At 30.8% G+C, this 24537-nt stretch overlaps 3 protein-coding genes across 3 annotated transcripts; 1 reads left to right on the top strand and 2 right to left on the bottom strand.

The window, feature by feature from the left end:
- Positions 1–1323: 1323 nt before the first annotated feature.
- On the bottom strand, positions 1324–7289 carry LOC139088187 (dual specificity protein phosphatase 3). The gene is made up of 6 exons (XM_070637272.1): positions 7070–7289; positions 2438–2477; positions 2241–2379; positions 2051–2179; positions 1893–1990; positions 1324–1829 (listed from the first exon to the last, which is right to left on the bottom strand). The coding sequence occupies exons 1-6, from the start codon at positions 7091–7093 to the stop codon at positions 1627–1629; spliced, it is 633 nt and encodes a 210-aa protein (XP_070493373.1). The 5' UTR covers positions 7094–7289; the 3' UTR covers positions 1324–1626.
- A 1438-nt stretch (positions 7290–8727) lies between these two features.
- On the top strand, positions 8728–10581 carry LOC139088253 (uncharacterized). Its single transcript, XM_070637382.1, has 2 exons — positions 8728–8925; positions 8985–10581. Exons 1-2 carry the CDS (start codon positions 8758–8760, stop codon positions 10428–10430), a joined length of 1614 nt encoding a protein of 537 aa, XP_070493483.1. The 5' UTR covers positions 8728–8757; the 3' UTR covers positions 10431–10581.
- Positions 10582–11238: 657 nt separating this feature from the next.
- LOC139088252 (uncharacterized) lies at positions 11239–20207 on the bottom strand. Its single transcript, XM_070637381.1, has 5 exons — positions 19830–20207; positions 15223–16406; positions 11775–11976; positions 11478–11570; positions 11239–11413 (listed from the first exon to the last, which is right to left on the bottom strand). The coding sequence occupies exons 1-5, from the start codon at positions 19876–19878 to the stop codon at positions 11277–11279; spliced, it is 1665 nt and encodes a 554-aa protein (XP_070493482.1). The 5' UTR covers positions 19879–20207; the 3' UTR covers positions 11239–11276.
- Positions 20208–24537: the final 4330 nt, after the last annotated feature.

The following is a 24537-nucleotide window of genomic DNA, read 5'->3' as shown; positions in this document are numbered from 1 at the left end:
TAAAGATTATGATTTCATCCTATATCCTAACCAGAGCTCGAAGTCGACTCAAATTTTAAATGAAATCGAGGGGACTCAAGTCATACTTTTTTAAACAAAATCAGACTCAACTTTATGCTATAATTCTAACTTTGTCTGCATTTCTAAATATATTTCATATTGTGATATAACATACACAGGGTTGAATATTTATAAATCTATTACTGACCCCAAGCCGCGTTGACTCTTGCTTGATAAAGGATTTGGTTAATATCTGGCTTCATATTAGAGTAACACTGGCCTGGTGCAGGAACTTGGATCAATCAGAGTATGATCCACAAAATTAGTATAATATGCCGTCACCCAAATTGCATAACGTGACCACTACGTCAGTTCATTAATAGAATGACGCATGAATATTCATTTTTTTTTTCAAGTATAATGATCAATGAATTCATCCATCGCTAAATAATTTCTTCTTAAAATAGCCTCAAAACTTAAAAGTCATTTATTTTTCAAATTCTTAACTGTGAATGCTTAATTCCTAAAACAATTTTTTGTAAAACAATCTTAATGGAAAACTGTGTTCTGAAGTGATATTAAAATTAAATATTTGATGTATGATTAGAGAAACTTAACTAAATTGTTTTAACTTATAAAATGTTTAATCAACTTCATTATTTATCGAAAAATTTGTTCATTTAAAATATGAATGTAGCACATTTGGTTACGTAGATTTTTGAGCGAAACTCAAATTTTACGGCAATCATTTTGAAACCAAGTGACAATAAAAATACTTTGGCATAATATTTTTTGCTTAATCATTTGCAACAGTTCCCATTGCATGTAATCTCTGGATTTGAATATGTATCAAATGACTTGCCATAAAATTTTTGTATCCTCAATTTGTGTTTTATGATTAAAATTTGTAAAATTCCTCTATTAATTCCAAAATTTACATATTTATACAGATATAAATGACTAATCTCTTTCAAATGTATCTACTTTAATAAATTTCGAACTCCTTTGGCTCGTGCTGCATATTTAGTACATTCTTTATGGAGCAGTGCATCAAGTTTACTTTGGTTTGGGCTTGTCATACAAGGTTATTGACTAAATATTAATTTAATAATTGCCCCAAAAGAATGTATTTAAAAAAATTAAAATTTAAGACTAAAACAAGTAAAAATCAACAAGTTCCCTTATAGACACTCAACATACTCATCTATGCCTGCCCCTTGTCTATTCGGGATTGTACGGGAAAAGTCAGACCTCGAAGTTGACTCGGATTTTATATGGAAAATTCAACCTGAGTCGACTCGACTCGATACAAAATTGAAGTCAACTTCGACCTCTGACACGAGTATTGAAAGGAACCACGATTGCTTCCATTCTTACGCGTGGAAGTTAATATGTTAATGTGATTAAATTTGGGGTAGTGGTAAATAAATAAATAATTAATTTATATTTCCGTAACAGTATTTTGTTTGTTATTTCATGATTTATATCTGTCAATGGTCTCTCATGGAAGTATTAATTGTGTTACTAAAGTATGTTGTATTTAATGCACGTGATTTGGTTTATTTATATTACGTAATGTGATGCAGAAGTGAACATGATGAAATTGTCGTCTTTCGTATTATCAAATCAATAGTAAGAACGATCACGTTTGAGTTCATTATCGAGATCTGCAAGTTGCTGTAAAAATCCCTCATTTGGATGTATATCTCTGTGCATTCGGACAGTTCTTATTGCTTCAGCTGCAGACATCTTTCGTGATATCATTAGATATGCTAACACACATGTAGCAGATCTTGACATGCCAACCATACAGTGGACAAGAACTTTTCCTGTGAATTTCATGAATAGAATGCTGATTTTCTCACATATATATTAAATATTCAATTACTTACCACCACTATTGAGAGCATTCTCAATGAATTTTGATGCAATATAAAAGTATCTTGATATATCTGTAGCAGGTTGATCAATCAATGGAAAACCCATGTATCTGGTATACAAAACAGGAAAAATTGTATTTTATATGAATAAGAACATTCAGTTCATTTACCTTAAATTGCTCATATCTCTATAGTAACTATGACCTGTATCAACTTGTCCAAAACGAGAACCTTCTGCCGTATTAAGAACATGTGTAATGCCCATCATACGTAGATATTGCTTATTCCTAGCAGCAGCACTATAACAATAATTTTTCTCAATTATTCAGTGATAAAATTACATTTTTTTTATATCATTACGCATCACCGATGTAAACCCTTGGATATACTTCATCGCAATCAACATCATATAGTATGTTTGGATCATTACGACGTATGCATGATGTTAATGGACGACACGGTGTTACTGAATAATGGATTATTCGCTGAAGTTGTTTGCCTGAGAGAAAATTGTTTATGAATTTTTTGTTTATTGGGAAATGAATGATTTTATGTACCTGTTGTAACCTCAGTTTTGTCTTTGTAATTTCCAGAATACTGCAATAAAAAAAATTGAATATATTTATAGAATTAATGTTCAATTTATAATGTCCATTTATATAAATTGCATTAAAATTTTCCCCTTCCGGTATCCTAATTTATTTCGATTGATGCTATTCAAGTGCATGAGCACGCAAATGAAATTCTAATTTTATAAAAATTAAATAAAAGTTCGTTTTTAACTTATAGGAATATTCAAAAGTTTTTAGTTCTTCTGCCATATAAATTCATTGTTTTATGACTAGACAGGATTTCTCGGGAATTAAAATTTTCACGAAATCTTGTCACATTTTAGCTTAATTGAAATTCGGTGTCATGAGAAGATATCCTCGGAATTCATTTCAAAATTTAAGTCAGGTCATCAACATTTAGACTAGAAATTTCGACCAAAGACAAAAAAGAAATTGTCAATAAAAATTTCATGATTGTCGTGCATGTGAAAATAATTGTAGCACTACATTCCATCAAACTAGTTCTTTTTTAATGTATGATATATTGTGTAACTATCATAAAATATTCATGCTTGTGACAATATCATTCACTGACTAATTGAAGCAATATGCTAATTACATTAGACTAAATATAAATATTTCATTGCTTTTAGATACACTACACGTTTGCTTCTTGACGATTCATTTCCCATCTTCTTTTCCTATTAACTTGTAATGCGTCAAAGTACACTTTAATCTAACATCATTCAATATATTGGGTCAAAAACTGGTGTTAATTTTACTAATGCCATGTTCTCTAACTACGAACTTGTCTCTATCATGTTCAACTACAAACTGAGACATGATTTTTCGTTATGAAAATTATTCTTTTGATCGATACGCTTCACAAAAAAATTGGCATTTTCGATTAGAATAGAAGGTTGATATAATTAAATCTGTGTCTATTGGAAATTTTCATATTTCTATAGTGTTGGCCCGAATATGTAAGTTGAGTGTCCTACATAGGTATTTTGATGCGCTTTGGGAATCAAATAGGGGACAAAAATAGAAAATTTCACTTCAAGTTGCTTAATATGAAGATTAATTCAGGCTTGATTAAATTAATGAAAATGCTTTGGTCAAAATATGATAAAACTTAGAGCAATTGTATTCTAAAATTAATTTTTTTGAAAATTTCTCCATATCGCATTTTTGGATCGTGTTTTCTCAAGCGAAGATTAGTATTTTATTAAAATTCTTAGTTATTCTTAAATTTGAGCCTGGAGCAAGCAAGAATGACCAAATTAACAGTTCCAATTTTGAACATCTTATCACAATGACAGTCATGAATGAAAGAGGGTGATTGAAACTTAAATTGCAAATCATGATGTTTAAAATCAAAAGATCGATATTGTAGAACTTTTTAAGTGAGGTATTCTTCCCCTGGACATTTGACAAATGACACCAATGATAATAAATTCGAGTCACCAAAATGCGCACTTGTCACAGACAAACAATATTTCAAGCGGTATTTTTTAGTGTAAATTTGTTTTGATATGTTTGCATTGAAAAAAGCTTTTGTACTACAAGAAAACAAAGCTTTTAATGTACATAGGAATGTGAAGGAATCGAGACAGAGACATGAAAATATTTAAGTATAAAAGTTTGCATATTCAAAGAGATTCTGTGTAAAAGGTTTGTCTATTAATGCCCGTATTAGATATTCAAGATACTGGATGCTATCGATTTTTCATCTCCTTTTATTTTTAGAAATATTTGAAAAGAATGTAGCAAGTTTAACGAGGAATTCTCAATTTTTTTTTGCACATCATCGATAAATTCTTCAAAACAACAAATTCACTTGAGACTTTTTTCAGTTTAAATGGAATATCCATAAATTATTCCAGTTCTTAAAAAAAATATCGATAAATTTTCACGTCAAGCTCTTCTTCCTCGGAACAAGATTTTCAATTTTTATATCAATTGAAGGAAGTGTTTTACCAAGCGGTATAGAGCCATCGTGTCTGTATTCAACAACAACTTTCACTTTCTTTAAATTTTTATTTATTTATTTTTCGTCTTCGAACGTGTTTATTGTTTAAGATTACAAGCAGAACTAGAACTTTTTGTAATAATCGTTGCAGTTTTATTACTTTATACAGCATCATAATTCCAGATCGTCCTACACAAGAATTTAAAATTGATGAATTAAATAAATTTATATATATGTAATTAAGTTTGGGGAACGTTCAATCAAATGACTCGAGCGCTTTTGAAATAAGATGCTGCGACATAAAAATCTAATAACAGATATTTATTGGATATTGTCCTTTGTGTTGGATATAAAATCATCATTGCATCATTCACCCTTTTTATAAACGCACACAAATTTAATCACATTCAAGTGACTGTATTGAACTGGGTATAAAATTTACGGCAAGTCGTTCATGACTTTGTGATTCGATTTTTGGTTCTGCTCGGGGTTATGAACAATTTTGGACAAAATGTTTAAGTCGTAATAAAGTTTTTAAGATGATAATTATCATTACAACAATGTTTGTCAATCTCAAAGAATAATAATAGGAAGTCTAGAACAAAAGCTTGTTATATCCATAATTACATTTGCATTACAATAATAAGAATTAAATTTTAATATTAAGCTGACAATTACTTCAAAGTATATCAGAATTTTTAATTAACAAGTATGCAGTCTCGTGTGCATTGCACGAGTTCTAATTGATGTCCATATGTCTATCAAAATGACATCAAACACACGTGTATAATGAATAAAATGTATCGTAGGAATAAGGTTTGGATGCTGTACATAAGTATGTACAAAAATAGACAAAATTAATTCTATTGATCAGCCAATAACGGTTTAATTGTAATATTCTCATTGCTTAACTTTGAACTTGAATTTATTTCGTACGTTTTGTTATTTCCCACTTATATACTCGACTATGTACACAATAGAATCATTTAGTGTAAATATATTATGAATGCATTAAATTTATTTATTTATTGTATTATATATACTGCATAAATGGGATTTAGAATTTCAAGCATGAATGATTCACAATTTACATAAGGTTTACATGCCTATAACAATTCCATAAATCATTAAAGCGTGAAACTCGCGAGTTTGTGGAGCTTCTTGGTATTAAAGTTTTTATTTAAAAAAAACTTCTTTATATGTCTTCACATATTTTTTTATATTTCATTATAAAGTATGTAGACTTCTTGGCATAATGACAACTTTCTGAGAATAATTTTCAACCTTGATACGAAAATGTGAGCGCTGTTTTTTTCACTTTACTTTCTTGTGACATGTTACCTGCGCACATTTAATTTAATTTTCTATATTAATCATCTGAATGGAATTTACTCTTCTCACTTTTTAATTTTTCTTCGTGATTTTTTCTATTTATATCCTCATCATTATTTTTTGTTTCAATCTTGATGTATTTTTTCGTGTAGGTATTCGTAAAAAAAATTTTATAATTTCTTTGTTGAAAGTAATTGAAATTGTTTTAAGCTTCATACAATATTATGAGCCTGATTTACACATTGATGAAATATTTATTTATGATACACAGAAGTAAATCTATTGGGGAGGATACGATGAAAGTATCAACGAACTTTATTCTATAAATGTACAATTATTGATATAACAGTTCTGATTTATACAGCAAGTAGCACCGAAAAAGGAAATAAAAAATTACTACATTTTGAGTAGCTTGAGCTTGTATTTTTACTATGGGGGCGTTCATCAATGATGTTTCATAATTTTTTTGATTTTCACTTCAACTATTTGTACATTTGAAGTATGTGCCATTAAGTCAAAGAACTTCTTCAAAATATTAGACGTCATTTATAGATGACCCCTAAATCGGAACAAGCATTCATGTCAAACATCTATTAAAGAATTGATTTGGAAAAATTGTTGCATTTTTATGCATTCCACCTACATATTTCATTTTTAATGATTCCCCAAAAGAAAATCTAGGGAACTTGAAATGCCTATACAAATATCAATCTATCTCAAGAATTCAAATCTTTAAAAAGTTTCGTCATTTTTCATTCTGGCAAAAAATTTCACTGCCATTATTGGCAAAAACTAGTTCCATTTATCATTTAAGGATAATGCTTTTTTGTTGAGTCATAAGCCCATATTTTCTGTGTGATTTCAATATGAAATGCTTTTCACACAGTTTTTGCACTTGACATAGATGTAGTCGTCCGTCTGTGTATACATATTCATTTCTTTTAAGAAGAGAAATGTGCCTCAACGAAGTTACGGAAAGTTGTTCTTTTTATAGAAATTTTTTTGAATTAATTTTCTTCCTTCCTAAATTTAATATTCAAGCATATGATTTTCTGTACATGCATGAATGTTGCTTCAATTCTCGCTGGAAATCACTACAAGATTGTGCACCGACAAGCTGTTTAAACACCCACTTAGTTTTCGAATACGATGTTGAAGAAACAGAATAAGCTGTTTACAAGTTGCTTCCTTAATTCTCTACTGTTATTGAATTTATTACAGTCATTCCTTAAGTGGCTATTAAGCTTTCTCACTCTTTCACAATATTTTTGTGATTTGCACGTGCTCGGAACTTATAATTAAAGTCACATTTTTATCAATTAATTAATTCTTACCGAGTAATATCTCCATGATGCCATATTTAGTAAACTTATTTAATTAAATTACTTAAAATAACAAGGATGATTTGTCTTTACGAAATATGCAAAACTAGCCCGAACAGAGTACGAAAATGATGAATGAGATTTATTCCCTTTTTGATTGTACAAAATAAAATAAAATGTGTGATGTTGAGCAACAGCAAATATCAACTAAAGTGTATATTGCCGCTTGGAAAATTTTTTTCATACAGCTGAATGAAAAATCTTTTTTGTTTTTACTTTTCTGCCTGTGAGAGTATGTACATACACCTACATACATACACATTTTCATATTCAAGTTTTTCTCTTACATAGAGAGCGAAAATCGACAAAAATATATAAAGTTTGTTTTTGTGTATGCAGAAAGTTATTTATATGACGTCATTTTTAGAATCACAGCATGAGTCAGTCGCGACGCTTTGATATTAAAAAGTTATTTCCAGGACTCTTAAATTAATGACGATGACACTGGTGGCATATATTAGCATTTAATTTACCAATTTGTATTCGCAAACAAAGTCTGTATGTTTACCGTCGTGAAGGAACTTTTCCTTCAAAGTTCTGATTTTGTTGTTATTACTTCGTTCTGTTTCATTGACGTAAGAGAGTGAAATATGAGAAAAATATTTATATACACACACATTTTCTCTCAGAAAAATGATCTCTCCTGAATAATTTCATTATTTATATACGCAGGAAGTAAGCTTTCTTCTTTCTTTTTCAAAGACATAACTTGATAATGTCTTAAAAATATCCTAAGATAAACATCATCACGTCTTTTTTATTCCTTAATGACAATGTCTCATTGGTATGTCATCTTGAGATGACTTCCTTATATATTCTTAGTCAATTGATCAAACTAGCTTTATTGATATTAATCAGAGATATATTTATGAATCAATAAGTGTCGGCAAAATTTCACAATATTTTGAAAATGTCAAACAACTTACTTGCATTGCTTTATTTTTACACTTTTGTTAGTACTCAATCCTATTTTTATAAATATTAATACTGTCAATATTTTTAACAATCTTCAGCCGCAAAAATAGATATTTAAATGGATTTTCGTTTTTGTGTATTTAAAGGATGTAGAAGATAAACTGAATGAATCAATCTGAGAGAGAATCGAAATAAATACTTTCTTATGCTTGTAAGAGAGGTTTTCTCTCATAATATTGTCAATAACGTACATATGCGAAAGTATATAAGGAGCTTTTAGGGATTGAAGGAATTTATTGATAATTTCGAATGGAATATCGTAAATGGAATAATATCAATAAAATCACGAGTTTAAGAGTTCAAGGTATTTCAATTAAATTTGGTAATACTACATTCATTCATAAATTTATGTACTTTAGAATTCCTGTGATTCTCAAACATTTTGGAAATCATGTGTTATTTTTGAATTTTTAAATTCCGTTACGGAAATTGCTAAAATTTTATGATTAATTTCAGCAGTTTAATTATTAAATTGCAACGAAAAATAGTTTTAAGCCTGCAAATAATCATGAAAAAATCTAAAAAAAATGTAAATTCACAAAATATTGACAATTCGAGGTTCAAGGTTCCAGAGAGAAAAACTCTCATTTTTCATGTAAACAAAATCAGCTGTTTGTCAGTCGTTTGTTTACGTTGTTACCAAATAGTTCTGTCCACAATACAAAATGGATTTTAACAGTGATTTCGGTGATTTTACGGTTCTTCCAGAAGAAATTCTCATTCATATCATCAAGTTTCTACCAAATCGTTGGAATCTATCACTGGTCAATTGGAGTTTTTATGAATTAATCTGTAAATTTGAGGCAAACAAATATCGATTAAAACTGATTGATGTAAGTATTATTGGATTTACTTCTGGAAAGTTTTCATAAATAGATTATATCCATTTAAGATTGATGATGATCTTGAAAAATATGAGTCTGTGATAAATACAGGGAGAGTATTCGATGAAATAAAGATGATGAATTTGAGGTCAGACGATGATCACGTGACTGAGAGACTAAGAAATATTCTTGAGAAATTCAACCAAAGAATTAAAGCTATAAGCATATACAATTCAAAACTTCCTGAAAGCCAATTTATTAAGTTACTAGGCATGCATTTAAATTTGGAGAGGCTTCTTCTTTACGATGTTTCGTTTAGTTCAACAGAAAAAGATAATGTTGAATTATATTTGCCAAACCTGAGATTATTAAATATTCAGCTGTGTAATATTATTATATCGAGAACAATTCTACGCATTCCAAATGATACGCTTTATTATCTATCCATAAATAACCTTGTTTTAGATGTACAGACATTAAGAAAAATATTACAAAACCAGAGGAATATTAAAGAGCTTGAATTCGATCCATACTTCGTAGATCCTGCATTGATGAGTGCTCTTGAATTTATCAAATTGAAATTAATGAGCAACAGGAACGTAGCTCCAATAATAAAAAATCAGCATTGTTTAACAAGCTTAGATCTATCAAAAGCTCACATTACCGATACAGACTTTTTAGAGATATGTAAAATGAATAATTTGAAAGTTTTGAAGCTGTGGATTGATAGAATTTCATGGGATTTAATTGGAAATGTTGAAAAACTTACAAAACTACAAGAGCTTGCATTGAATTATGAGAGATTGGAGGTAGAATATATCGCAATCATCAGTAAATTATGCCTCAATAGCCTTCAAACTTTAAAAATAGAATTTCCCAAATTGAAGATTTTTGCAGAAAATTTTATAGCAATATCGATGAATTGCAAAAACGTAAATAAATTAATAATTAACGGTCAATCAATTGGAGTGATTGGAACAATAATTGAATATTTCAAACATCTGCAAAGCTTAATTTTTGAATGCGATTCAGATTCTGTCAAGGTCGTAAATTTCCCCGTCAATAATTTTGTTAATGAAAATTTGAAGGAGTTATATCTCTATGACAATCAATTCAATAATCCTGCCAGAGAGCAATTTCAATCAACATCGTCGCTATTATCGCTCATCAATAATGCTATGCCAAATCTGGAAAGACTGAGGGTAAAAAATATTATTTCACTGGATATTGAAGCACTAAACATTATTTTTGAGAATAAGCCAAAATTATCTCATATCCATGTCGATGATATAGGCACTAACATCACAGTTGACGCAGATTATGTGGAAATTTTAATGCAAGTTGCTCAAAGTCTCGATTACATTGAACTAAATAAGGTTTTATTGGATATAGACGAGGATTTGATTGCGCAAATTATGGATAATAAATTTGCATTCGTCAGCTGTAAAAAGTGGAGGAACGAAATCATATTAAGAAATTGTGTTTGGAACACGCATGATGAAAATGTCTTTTAAATTCAATAACAGTATATCTTTATTAAATAAGATAAAAATTTACTTTTCGTTATGTACAAATATATTTTCTCTTTCAATCCAATGTGTTAACAATATTGCAAAAAAAAGTCATGGTATACAGTATTTAAATTGGTAATATGTAGGTAATTGAAATATGATTAAATAAATTGCGAAAAATTAAATAAATTTTTTTTACTTTAAAAATTTCTCTTATTAATGTACAGAAGTGGTTTAGCAAGTGCGTTTTTGGTGTTTGAGACATATTCTAAATTTTATTGCTTCCTTACATGTAATTTTGCATCCCTTAAAATTGAACTTGCGCTCATTTGTGATTTTTGCTCCATAAAATAGGGTTTCTGAGGTGCGGTTAGGGATCTTTGACTTATTACATCCGCTTTTTAGGGAGGGAAGGGGGTCTACGGATATGTGACACCTTAACATGAATGGAAGATTTGAAACTAGAGATGGGGTGGGAATGAGGGTCAAAAAATCATTTTAATTGCCAAACGTAATAAGTCAACAGCTACTTTTGCTCTAATTTGCCTTAACATTTAGTTCAAAACTATATTAAAGTCTGGTATGTAAGTAAAGATCCGTAGTTACCAAAAAATACATAAAAATCTTTACTACAATGTTGATAAACCGAGTTGTTGCGGGTTTGAAAATTTTAATTGAATTTTTCATTGAGAAAAATTGAGAAAATTTTGTAGTTTTTAAGTGTTATATCCAAAAACATGACAGCAAAAATTGTAAAATAACCACATAACCGCACTTCCATAAAACAATCGCCGACCCAGCCCAACTTGCTACACCACTGATGTAAAGGAAATGATGTGTTAGCTTTTTCTATTGTGGATTAATACTCTGCTGTCGGCCAACAATCATCTCAACCATACCGTTCTTTATACTTTTAAAAACATTAATAGCTTCTTGATGAGTCACACCATGCAGCGGTTGAGTGTTCACAGATAGGATCAGATCTCCTAAAAAAATATATGTATGAAATTGATATTGAGGTTGATGTTAAGCGGAAGTATATTTACATACCCTCTTTCAGTTGTCCACTTGCTGCTGCTTGCCCATATGGATAAATGGTTTTTACAAATATACCCATTTTTCCTTTCGGAGAATCTATACCGCCTGTAGAAAGAAAAACAGTTCTTTACATTACGTTACGACCAAATTTTATGGCATTTTCAACATATCTTGGAGCAGTTTTTATTCTCATTAAGTGAGCATGCAAATTTATTTCAAAAGCACTCAAAAAATGGGTAAGGGATACAATTGAAGTTGAAAAAAATCATTAAATTGAAAAATGAGAGAATGTCAACATTAATGTCTTACCTACTATCGAAAATCCGAGTGCTTTTGACCCAGGATTTTTGATGAACTGTACTTTTATTAATATCAAAGTACTCTTAGGAATAATATTTGATTTTGCCGGTAGGGTAACGGTAGAGTCCGTTTTGTTTGATGTTGAATTACCGTTGGAATCCTTTACATTAATATTATCTTTTGAGTTGACGACCACTTCTTCCGAGATTTTCTGTTAAAAAAATGAAAAATTCATAATACAACATTATTTCATTGGCAATGACAACAGGTAAATTGTATAAATATTGCAGAGAATAATTAATTAGTAATTCAGGTCATGCACACTTAGTTTAATTTATGAGCTTTATATTAACGGTAATTTATACATTTAGAAAGGTAGATAATGGCAATGCCTATGATGTGGTTCCGTCGATTCTTTTGCCTTTCTTGTTGAAACGCAAAAAATAAAATTCTTGCAGCCAAAAAGGTAAAGAAGTCATAAGAATGAGAAATTCAAATTTCGGCTGGCAATTGTTGGAAGGATTATTTAAAAAATACACCGACGAAGCCATCAAAACACGACCTCCAAGATTAACAACTTTTGTGCCTTTATTTTTAACAATACATTACATTTAGTTCAAAAAGAAATTTTGCATAATGGAATTTCCAATTTTATATTTAATTCCTATGAAAATTCGCAATTCATTGATTAATGCTTTACTAAGAAACATCTTAAAGAACAAGACGAAGAAAAATCATGCAAATATGTAATGGGTTTATGCTTTTTTTCCTTTAATCTAAACATCAACTTGAGCATCCTATCATACGCAAATTCAATTTTCTCATTAAAGCACATGAAAGTTCAACATTTCCATCATAGAAATAATTCCGATTATATCCTCATGACTGAATTTCAAAGCATTTAAATTTTTGTGTGGAAAAGGGCGATAAAATTCTAATGAATGCTGTAAAAATATTTATAAACTTAATTTAATATTTGTTTATTTCAGGATATTTACACGTGAATGTAACATGACATTTAATCCCGAGCTATGGGAATTAATGTTTGTAAATCATGCCGCTCCTGTCTGACGATTATTTTGTTTTTGTTTACAATATTTGCTGTAATCAGTGGCGGTAGGGCTTGCTAAAGTATCGGTTTCGTTCGACGAGTTATCGAGACCGGGACTGGGACTGGCACTGAGACCGAAATTCTTCAAAGTCATGGTCTCGGCTTTGTGAACTCTTAAGTTGCAGTGAATAAATACTTTTTTGAGATATTTATTGGATCGAAATCTAGACAACCTTGGAAAAACGTCGACATTGAGTTACTGCACCGGAAATATTTAGTAAGAGTCAGAGGTTTATCCAGTGAAGCTCAAACATCCACTGCGCCTTTTAAGAAACGCACGTCAAATTGAGGATAGACCGAACAGAGAATACTTATCCAAGTGGACAAAAATAATCTAGATCTAAATATCAAATGGACATTAACTAGTTATAACGTATTTTTGTCCACTTGAGCCCCTAAATCAGCATGATGAATATACTCAATCTAAATAATTGATCATGCTCAATTTTGTTAGTATACTCATGACCATACTTCTTGTCTGCTCGGATTTCTTCTGTAAATATTCCCGTCTACGCCCATGTTAAGGCTTCTTGATACCGGATCCATATAACAAATACGTCGTGACATTGGAATCTCACATTCAAATATACAGTCATATTAACTCTTATCGCCAGTAATGCAGTATTAAAAATTGATCGAAATTGTCAGTTAATCATTGTGGGTAGATCCTGATGGTATTAAAATTTCAAATGTGTATTATGTGCTGACAATGACATTTGATTTTCGTGTTGGCCGGAAATACGTTGGAGGTATTATGATTATTTTAAAGAAAATTTGTGAAAATTTTAATCATTATGCAAATTCCTATTTTTCGTTCTATTCTAATTTCTTTAAGGCAAAGGAGCGATAACGATAACGATGAAAATCAGATTAAAAGTGATGTGAAGTGATGGTGAATAATGAAAATGCTAACATTTCCAAGATGCTTATTATGAGGTGAAAACGTGGAGAATTATGCATGAACGGAAATTTTCAATTCATTCACTTTTTTCATGTCTGCACATCGAAAATGATAACATTTCTAGAACCCCAATGTATTTTTAATATTTATGAATTGCTAGATTTCATTATTTCTATATGCACAGATATACATTTTCGCAAAAAAAGAGAATATTCAGGTCGTAAAGACGATATTTCTTCATGCTTACTGCGAAAATCATTTTACTGTTTATTTGTTTTAATTTATATATTTAGTCTACTAGAGCACACGTATACCTTGTAGAAGGTAAGGCAGAAGGTCATCCCGTGTATTGGTAAATAAAGTTTTCATTCTTTGTTTTCAATGAAAAAAAAAAAAGTTTAAATTTGCTATAAACATATCTGGTATATCTTGAGCTAATGGGATTTCCCCGTAAATAAAGTTATCGTGTGCATCAATCAAAACTTGATGTAATTAGCTCAACATACTCTCATTTGCTAAAAATATGAAGATGTATAAAAGATTTACTATTAAAACGAGTAATTCCTCCCTGACATAACAAAATTTACATTTTTTAATGAAAGTGATTAAAGCAGAACGTGAAACTTTATGATGAGTATGTAAGTATGTACGAAAATTTTCTCATTACTATTCAAGCCTTTGCTCAAACAACCACATGAAATGCTACGAAAATATTTGAGAATGTTGAAATAATTTTAAAGATAATGCAGCGACATTACAATATATTTATATTTATATTTATGTGAAACAGATAAGGGGCCGTTCACTTATGAAGTAACGTGAAACATCGACTGTCTGGGGTGTTCAGACTCCCTGCATAACAAAGTCTCCATGAAAAAGCCTTAAGTCGTAAGAAAATCTCGACCATCCCCACCTAAGAATGTCACAGAATAAGTAGACATCCCTTAAAGCATTTATCATGTACATTATGAAAGTGATATCATGTCAACAAAAGTTTGAATATGCTTTTAAGTGATATAAAAGCATCGACACCTTTTACGTTTTGTGGATGATAGATATGAGACTTATGGATGTAACATACCCGGTATTTATTATCGTAACATTCAAATCTATTCAAGCTATTTATAAAATATGATGTAATTCTTTTATTTCTTTTTATTTTACGACGAGTAAGCATTTAAAGTAAGATAATAACACAAAGGTTAAAAAGCTTGCTCGATGGATGCGAAATATTTTGAACAGCTTTAAACAATGAAACCAAATTGCTTCTCTGATTCATTTTATGTAACCTAAGAGTATTCGACAAGAACCATATAATCAAAATATATTAATATTGTACATGAAGCGCTCATTACTCTACCTGAACGGTGAAGTTTTTTTATGTTCCGGATATTGAAATTATAAATGAAGAACACTTGATGATATTGAAATAAATCATAACTTACTCGTTTGCAAATTTTTTCATTCTGTTGAACAGAATGCTCCTCCCGTCGTCCAGAGAATGTGGCACTTTTTTCCCCTCCATCATTAGAGTTCATTCTTAATTTACTAAATAGAAAGGATGTAATTTCAAGGGATTCACGGGGATTGAAGCTATTTGATTTTTTCTCGTAATTCTTTTGATGACCTGAAGACTCTTCAATATTATGAAAGAGTAATCGACTGCTATTGTCAGCACATACTGAACGTGAACGTAGGGAACGTATTTGATGTGCGCTATTACAAATATGTGCACGATGTTGATGATGCTGAATTGAATTCTCAGCTATTATTTTTTCAGGTAGCGGTACGTAAAATGTTGGCTGTCTAATATTAGGTTCGTTGATTGGGGAAGACTTATTGTTATTAAAAAATATATCATAAATGGATCTTTTTTTACGACCCACGGTATTAAACTTCATCTTCATTGTATTTTTGACTAATTGAGAATCCTTTTCTAATTCTTCGGCTTGCTTTTGTTGTTGGAGCTGTTGAAGCATTTGTTGCTCCTTAATATACATCAAATGTTGATGATGATGATTGCATCTCATCGATACAGATTTGAATTGTTTCAAGTCGAAGCTCTTTTCGACTTCCTTCTTTGGCTTACGTTCACTACCAAAGAGACTTAGCCTTCGTGTCTTTGGCTTTGCCTTTACGTCTTGTCCATCGAAATATTGTAAACGTGTCTGCTGTTGATTCAATACGTGCATAATTTGTGCTGGTTCTGACTTGACATCATAATTTAATGACGATGCTGATGCGGAATACTTGTTTTTGCACTTGCATGTCTTCATTCTTTGATGTTCCATAATAGGTTCGTACACGATTTGATGATTATTTCCATAATAAGCATTATGATGATTATCGATTGCTGCAACTATCTTTGGTTTCTTTTCATTCATAATGGTAATCATGTGTGGGTCATGTGCGAGAATAAAATTTTGCTGATGTTGATGATGATGTTGTTGTTGTGAAAATATCTGCTGTGCATTAGGCATAACTTCAGTCAGTCCATTATCATAATGTAGATAAGGAAGTGAAGATGGGCCTTCTCCCGATGTACAATCAAAACTTTTCATTGCATGAAATGAAGCACACCGTTGACGTAATTTACACCATTTCCTCGATAAACTCGACGTTGGTGTATCTGAAAATGGACATAGAGTGCTTAATTAAAAATTCTTTTTATTCTTGCCAATGAGTAATGAGTACGGTGACCAGCGATTTGGAAAAATCACTCCCGCGATATGCTTTGAATCGTAAATGACTTAACTTAAAATTTATTCAACAAGAAACGTACAAGAAACAGCGACATTCCTTTTCCTCTACAGTTTTATGTATTTTTTCTTTAGTTTTGCTGCTTTTAACATTTTCCTTTCAATTGTCTTTTATCATAAATTATGTCACAATAGAATACAATTTTGTTCCATCTGACTCTAATTGAAATTGTCCTTTCGAGCACAAAAGGAAGTTGAATGAAAAGAACTTTTGTATTGTCAAGTGCAGAGTTGTAACCTATCAATATTGTCTCAAAGAAATTACACATAGAATGGCAAACAAATTTGACTTCTCATAGAATTTTTGTGTCAAGAGCAATAAGGCAATGAGGGTAGACAAATTCCTTGACAAAGGCAAATGCTACAATGATACAGCTGTGACAACTCTGGTCAAGTGTCTTAAATTTTGGAATCAATATTGTAAAGCAACGAAATGAATAAGTAAATCTCTTCTTTTCCCGTACAGACATATATAGACTAAATGAAACGTTTTGTAAAGCCTTAATCAAAAAGCACCCAATGGCGAATTTATGGGAGATTTTAGCATCAATATGATTTTACCGCTCGGCTCACAATTTATCTTAATTCCAGTACAAGATATTTTAGCACTCCCACTCGGTTTGTTTTTGGCAGTAACTATGTATCATATCAAAAAATTTGTGATATAATTAAAAATTGAATAATAAGCTCTTTCTCTCTGACTCGGTTGGTTTATATCTCGAAATCATGTACATCAATAAAAGCGTTTACCGCTAGATGCAATAACATCTGTTTTTTAAATAACTTTCCATTATTACTGCACTCCTTAATACATTACATAATTCTTTTCATTAAGACCGATGAATTTATAAGCAATTGAATATAAATTATTTTTTTGCAGTTTAGTACGCATTCCGAAGGCTAATTTCCCAAATCGTACCTTTTTTGCAATTCAAATGAGATGGCAATCTATAAACACATATATGTCTGTGCTGTTATTTCTCTTCAATTTTGGTATAGAACGGAACTTTATTGTGTTGGATGATACTTGAAGAAGTGACATAGAAGAAGATTATAATATATTTTTACGCCCAATAAATTCCAATGCTGCTTCACAGGTTTTATTATTGCGAACAATTTTATATTCATACTTGGTATAATTTATCGTTACGCTTGCTACTAGTTAATTTTTTTTTTTTGGAGTCATGTGCATAAACAGATCATCAATCATCAATTGAATAATTAACTATCTATGATAGATCAATTTTCGTTGAGCGTGTACGTAACATTGAAACATACGTAAATTGTCATCGTCATGAGTCATGATACATCAATTTGATGCTTTAAAGCGAATACAATGAAATTTAAAGTATATTTTTTTCTGCGATGAAAATCTGATATTTTTTTATCAATTTATCATAATTTCTCGGAATTACTGACAAAACTCTTCGTGTTGCTTAATATTCCAATCAAGTCTCATCCATCAAACTTTATCGAGAATGAGGATTAAGAGAATGATAAATATCAATGGTTTTGATCATTCTAATATTCACACCCATTCGATTAGACACGACATTGAGCAAGGTTTGCCGACTTACATTTTATTATGACTTAGAAGAAGACAAGGAAGGCATAAGCATATACATCGTTATTTTTTATATTTCATTCTTCTTTTGAAAAATTTAAATTTTACAATCGTGGCAAACAATTGAAAATTCACATTGTGTTTGGCAGAGCTTCTTAAACTTTTTATTTGGCTTATAGTTTAGTCTTAGTCATAGGAATGCCTAGTAAATTTATGGGATTGGGAAATTTCGGAAGCAAGTTTTTCATATGAGTCATTTATTGGTGTGGTGTGGAAATATTTAGGTATAATAATGTTATAATGATAATTGCGCTTGGTATCGGAAATTGGCATGCGGAAGCCAGCGATAGAGCCAGCTTCAGGCGGCATCTGTGAAAAGTCATTGATCTGTCTGACCAAAGCAGTAAGTAAGTAAGTTAGTAAAGTTATGAGGAAGGTTTGAGGAATTTTGAAGATTCAACTCAAATAGCACAAGTCAGATCTAAAATCTAGCCATAGACTGGTAAGACTCTCATTTGGTGCCGGATTCAGCTTTAATACGGCACCATAGATTTGGCTAAAAAACGGCAGATTTTATATCGAAACCTGACTTTTGATACTCGTAAATAGTTTCTTGTTTGAGTGAAAAGATATCTCAAGATGCAAAATATAGACAAGACCATTTCATGCCAGAATAATGGACCAAAATCAGCAATCATGATGCCATGAGTGCAATTTCATGTCTTACGTGTTGATGCGACAAAAAAGCGATGCCTTAGCAAACACGCTTTGCTGTTCGGGTATATTAGACATTATATTCAAATGATGTGTCGTAACAAAAAGATTAAAAACTCCTGGCAAGTGTGTTCACGCTCTTTAAAATGAAGAAGAAAATGATGGCAAAGAAGAAGTAAAAAATAGATCTTTTGCAATGTAAGAAGAAGAAACTCTCTAAACAAAAGATGGTAATTATTTAAAGCAAACTAAATTGCTCCGAAAAGAAGTTGCCACACAAATTGTTGCTCATCAAGTGTTCATTGATAAAGCGACGTGTCTTCTTTTGTATTTTAAAAAATTATTAACCTTTCTTTTAAAAGTTTATAATAGTTTTCATCACAATTTCTGCTCTACAGTCGACAGTGACATGAAGAAGTCTTTTATTTTCTTTAGAAAAAAAATTTCTTTTGAAAATTGATGGTATTTGCACACTTCTTGTAGCTACACGTTAAATGCTTGTTCATAGCATTTATTGACATTTTAAGTCACAACCTGCAGAGTTTGAAATTCATGTAAACAGAATGCTCTTTTGTTGAACAATATCATTTGTCTTACACGTGAATGAGCAAAAGTCAAATTTGCACTTAATTTTCTACATGATCTCATACAATTGTATGACTTTCATTCATATCCAATTGATCCTGACCACACTCATTAATTCTTTTTTGTTCAATTCTATTTTTGTGGATCGAAACACAATGAGATAAAACATATGGAGTACAAAACATCATTAGTGATACGCTCTACATAAAAATATGCGCTACTCTTATTTGTTTTGTAATTTATTTCCTATCATGCTTCCATTGTACTGAAGATGGTAAAAATGAATGAAACCTCACAATGACTAGAATGAATATTTTTTTCCCCTTTCTTAATTAACTGCATATTAGAGGTAATGACGGGAAGGCTTCTTATTTCGATTGATTGAAGTATTCATTATTCGTACGTTTTTTGTTGTTGTTTATGTCCTTACCTATTGGTGGTAATTGCTCGTTGTTAATTTCAGTATCATAAAACACCATTTTTGGTTTTAATTAAACATTTTATACAGCCATGAAATCTCCCAATTATTCATATTTCCAATATATTCACTTCAACAAGTATTATAGGATCAACTTCGTGTTATTTTCCTATTCTGTGGTATTTAAATAAGCACTCATAAATTCTGTGTCATTCAAATTCTTTTTTTTTATGAAAATGAAAACTGCAAACATTTAGTTATTGAATTTTAAAGCGAAACAATTGTTTAACACATCAACATAAAAGTGAAGTACTGCACAATTTCGCGGTTCACTAATTTTTTACTAAGGTAGAAAAAATTAAAAAAAAATATTCCGTCAGCTGCACACGAATTCAACACACAAACTGAATTGAAAATAAAAGAAACAAAAATAAAAAAACTAAAGCGTTGAGTCTTTGAAGCAGCACAAGAAAAAAATAACAAAAAAATGGTAAAAACATAACAAATAAGAGAAGGCAGAGAGTAAGTTGCACTGAGGGACCTCCGCTCAATGGCACAAACTGTTGACTCATCAACACATTGACTCTCCCAGAATTTTATACATTAATGCAGGGGTGGGTAACCTTTATACCACGGTACACTAGTGCGTCGCCAAAACTGTTTGGAAATGTCATGATATATGCGGTTTTTGAGGCTTGCCATCAAGGTGTCCAGAGGAAAAAAAGGTTGCCCACCACTGCATAAACTCATTACACGTCTCTATTTCTAAAGACAATAATTCTAGAAAACAGTTTGTGGAGCTTTCTTACTTTATATATTTTTTTTAGATTTTTTGATAAATTTACATTAAAATACACATAAAAAGTTACGTCTACATGTATTGTGATTGTGTCTTTTTAATTCTTTTTAAGATATGCACGTGATCAGTGTACATAATGATGTAATTATTGTTCCACTTCATCCTGTCACATTATTTTTTATTATATTATTCAATAGGCTAATCATTCATCTCCATAATAATGGAAAAAAAGTATGTATCTATACATATACTTTCTTGTTATTCTAATCTCACTATAAGATCATTTAATTATGAAAAAAAAAGTTAAAGATCGCTCTCATTCTTAAAATAATGTAATTCATTCATTCGATTCTGTGACGACAATAACAAACAGCTGGACTGAGAGACAAACTGTTGCGCTTGTGAATTTGTAAATGTTTTGGAGTTCCATAAATAACAACAATATATTGTTTATCTCCACTCCCTAGCAGCACATTTTAGTCGCTAGGACACTGCTTTGTTTCCACGATGATGACAAAACGTATACCTGCCCTGAGGGCATCGTGGCTGCTGTTTTTGATCCATTTTTTAAAGGTAGGATTAAAATTTGCAACAACGTGTCATTTTGGATATAATTTAAAAAATTGGAACTCCTTCTATATTGTTAGACATCAAGTGCGAATGACTGCATGAAAACTAAAAGAAAAGCAGAACACTTGAGGCCAAGAAATGTCTTATTGTAAACAATAAATGAATATTTAATGTATTTGACAATGAAGAATGAAAGGTCTTATTTTTAGGCATTTTGTCCGTCTTTTACTAATCCCCCAGAGGGAAGAAGAAAAGACTCGTCTTCATTCCAATTTATTTATTCAGAATAATTAATGTGCTGTTGAATAAAATACCTTCCGATGAAACGATTTTTACAAAGTGTCACATTTCATACAAAAAATTTGAAACTCAGTTAATACCACTTGCTTCCACCTGAGTGAAAATATTATAGCTTTTAATATTTCTTATTGTTAAAATAATTTAGAAAAAAAAGATAAATGGGATGTCTTCAAATTACTAATTAGTTATAGTACTTTGGTGAGATTTTGTCAGACTTTTTGAAGACATAATTAATTCTTATGAATTTTGAATTTTTTGTTTTACTTTCGGATTATTTAAGAAAGTAAATGTTGGAATTAACATTTTGATACTTAATATCTTGGGACTTGACTGTATATGTAGCACAAATGAGAACGAACTCTTTTGGCAACAACTTGTTCCGAACGGGGTTAGTCTAGAAATGAAGGCCTGGAGCCTTAGTCTACAAGAGACAGTGAGCAACAGCAAGTTTGTGCATCTAAGACGCAAGCCTGCGGTTCTTATCCGAATCCTAATTCCGAAACCACGTCCCATTATTCACAGCCGAATACTTTTACCGCTAAGCTATCGTGGTTACTAATATTATTATGCTCTGAATGACAATGTTTAGATCCTTCCCATTGATGCGGGAATACTTGGAAACTCCAACAGTAAATGATGTTCATGGAAAACAAACCTGAATCATTCTTGACTTTTTTAGGCATGAGAAAGTCGTCAGTGATTTATTGTGAATTTGAAACCGTGCTGAATATACCGAAAACATCAATAAAGTTACTTCCAAAATATTTCAGTAAAAAGAGAAGTATGAGGTGTTATTTTTGATGTTATGGCCTGTGGTGTGGTTATCAAATTACCACAAAATAAAGAACTAAAATCTAATGTAACTAATTGATTTAGAATTTTTGCTTGAAAATTCTCAAAGGGAAGCTTTCATACTTGCTGTATTTTATGGTCTTTTTGTACACAAGATGAGAATTTCATAAATTAATTTTAATTTTTCTCGACAAAAATCAGAAAACAGGGTTTCTGCTGGATTAGCATCACATGTAAGAAAAGTTTGTTAAGTATTCAAGATATTCGCAGTGCCTCTGTATAGTGGTACATAATACATTTTATTGTTTATATGGGTCGTCCATTGTTCTTTTATAAATGTGATAGCACTTGCCTTGAAACTTTATAATTTGTCTAAAGTATAAAATCTCATAGTAACAAGTGTCGGTTGCAATTGTCAAGTTGAATATTTCCATAAACCATTCGTTTGTTTAATTTCATAAAGAATTAAGCGAAACAAACTTTTGAATTGCGGTATTCAGCATTCAAAAATTGTAGATGCAATTAGTGAAATCGGGGTTTTTGAAAGTAAATAAGTAAATAAATGAAGTTTAATTGCATTTCTATGTTATATTCAGCGGCGGAAGTTACAAGCACTGAACCTTAAATCTCTCTCTTCATAACCCTCACACAAATCATCACGCTTAATACACTTCTACGTAAATTTTGCATGAGTTCATGTTTGTGGTTCATTTTCATCATATGATAATTTACATTAATTCTATTCCGACGTTTCCCTGCTCAGTGCTCAACGATGCATGACAAACATATGAATTCCAGTCTTCTCTTCATAGAATATTTAAGTGATGAGCAGTGCTCACCTACACAAATGTGTGTACAATCAAGTGTTGCGGGTTGCATAATTGAATTATTAACCTTTGATTTGGATTATAGGTATCTAGAATTTGCTAATGGCTAATTATGGTTTGATATCCAATATCTAAATTCACTGCTGAGTTATGGTCGATATAAATAAGAAGAAAGCAATGATATATATAAGTTTAATTTTGGAATACCGAGTATTTGGTTTGATATTTGTGTAGGATAGTTCAAAAATAACGTTTAACACAATGTGTCATGTCATTTGCGTAATTCTAGATAAGCAATGGACAATCTTTGTGGCATGACATATGATGAATCAAAAACAAGTGTCTAAACATACCACAAGTGACAATTTACACACTTTCTTCAATTTAAAATCAGACATCAAAAATAAATGACCCATATAATCTATACCTAAATATTTTTATATAATATTCCATACTTCATACATTGTATCAAAAAAGGAATTTTCAAGAAAAAAGGTCATTGAGAAAAGGAATTACTCTGCACAATATAAAGTCTTATGTCAAACAGGTGTTTGCTTTCAAATAAGCATAAATCATCTTTTTGCTGATTTATTTCATATGTCGTCCTCTTGCGTGTGTGCCTCCATTCCATTCCATTTACTTACTTTTGCTTTCAAAAACAACAAAATTTATATAAAATCTTTATCATACTCGGGACAGTTTGATGACAAAGCATGACATTGAAGAATTTATTCTGTAAATGGAAGAGAAACATCCGTTTATTAGGATATAATATATTGCTATGTAATCCGTACCGTAATGATAATAAAGTAGTTACAAAGTATAATCATAAAATAATACAACCCTTAAAAATCCATAAATAAATTATTTTCCGCTCAATTTTCCTGATAGCATCAACAAGAACTTTTAAGATATTTTTTGATAATTATAAAATAAGAATGTCTGCAATGGTACAAAGCTAATTCCTATAGCAAAATGTTTCTGACAGTTTTTGACACTTGTGTTGTATAATGAATCAATGTTATATACAACGGGGTTAGCATTTAAGATTGTTTGCATACAACAACTTTTTAAGGTGCTTATGGAAATATCCGGAGGTGCTTCCAAGAAGAGAGTATGCGGAAGCCTAAAGGTACAACAAAATTTTAAAAGCTTTGAATAATATCTTTCGCACGAAAGCTCTCAATTTGTAAATGAAGATCTAGACACCATGTTATGGCACATCAAGTATGTATTACTTCAATCTTTGATAAGTTACTCACACATGAAAATTTCATGCATCTGACAGGAAAAAAAAGTCTCTTTGATGTGGATTATATTTCTTCTCGTTTACCATAGCTCAATTTATCACTACTGTCAACTTCATATAACATTAATCTTCCCAGAAAGAATCCTTAATCTTTAGAGTATTGATTCCCATTCTTCCAACTGA

Source organism: Chironomus tepperi, unplaced genomic scaffold (assembly GCF_022539635.2).
Source record: "Chironomus tepperi strain 1889 unplaced genomic scaffold, CSIRO-AGI_Ctep_v1 contig_161, whole genome shotgun sequence".
Lineage (NCBI taxonomy): Eukaryota > Metazoa > Arthropoda > Insecta > Diptera > Chironomidae > Chironomus > Chironomus tepperi.
The sequence above is the reverse complement of the archived record's forward strand: the minus strand, read 5'-3'. Positions and strand labels throughout refer to the sequence as shown.

What these genes read in the sequence shown, in the direction of transcription:
- LOC139088187 (XM_070637272.1), bottom strand. Translation starts at nt 7,093, where the DNA reads ATGGCATCATGGAGATATTACTCG. An exon ending in AGGGTTTACATCGGTGATGC is followed by an intron (nt 2,180 to 2,240) that starts GTAATGATATAA and finishes TTATTGTTATAG; the next exon opens with TGCTGCTGCTAGGAATAAGC. An exon ending in GAATGCTCTCAATAGTGGTG is followed by an intron (nt 1,830 to 1,892) that starts GTAAGTAATTGA and finishes TGAAATTCACAG; the next exon opens with GAAAAGTTCTTGTCCACTGT.
- LOC139088253 (XM_070637382.1), top strand. Translation starts at nt 8,758, where the DNA reads ATGGATTTTAACAGTGATTTCGGTGATTTTACGGTTCTTCCAGAAGAA. An exon ending in ATCGATTAAAACTGATTGAT is followed by an intron (nt 8,926 to 8,984) that starts GTAAGTATTATT and finishes TATCCATTTAAG; the next exon opens with ATTGATGATGATCTTGAAAA.
- LOC139088252 (XM_070637381.1), bottom strand. Translation starts at nt 19,878, where the DNA reads ATGGTGTTTTATGATACTGAAATTAACAACGAGCAATTACCACCAATA. An exon ending in ATGAAAAAATTTGCAAACGA is followed by an intron (nt 11,977 to 15,222) that starts GTAAGTTATGAT and finishes TTTTTTTAACAG; the next exon opens with AAAATCTCGGAAGAAGTGGT. An exon ending in AAGTGGACAACTGAAAGAGG is followed by an intron (nt 11,414 to 11,477) that starts GTATGTAAATAT and finishes ATATTTTTTTAG; the next exon opens with GAGATCTGATCCTATCTGTG.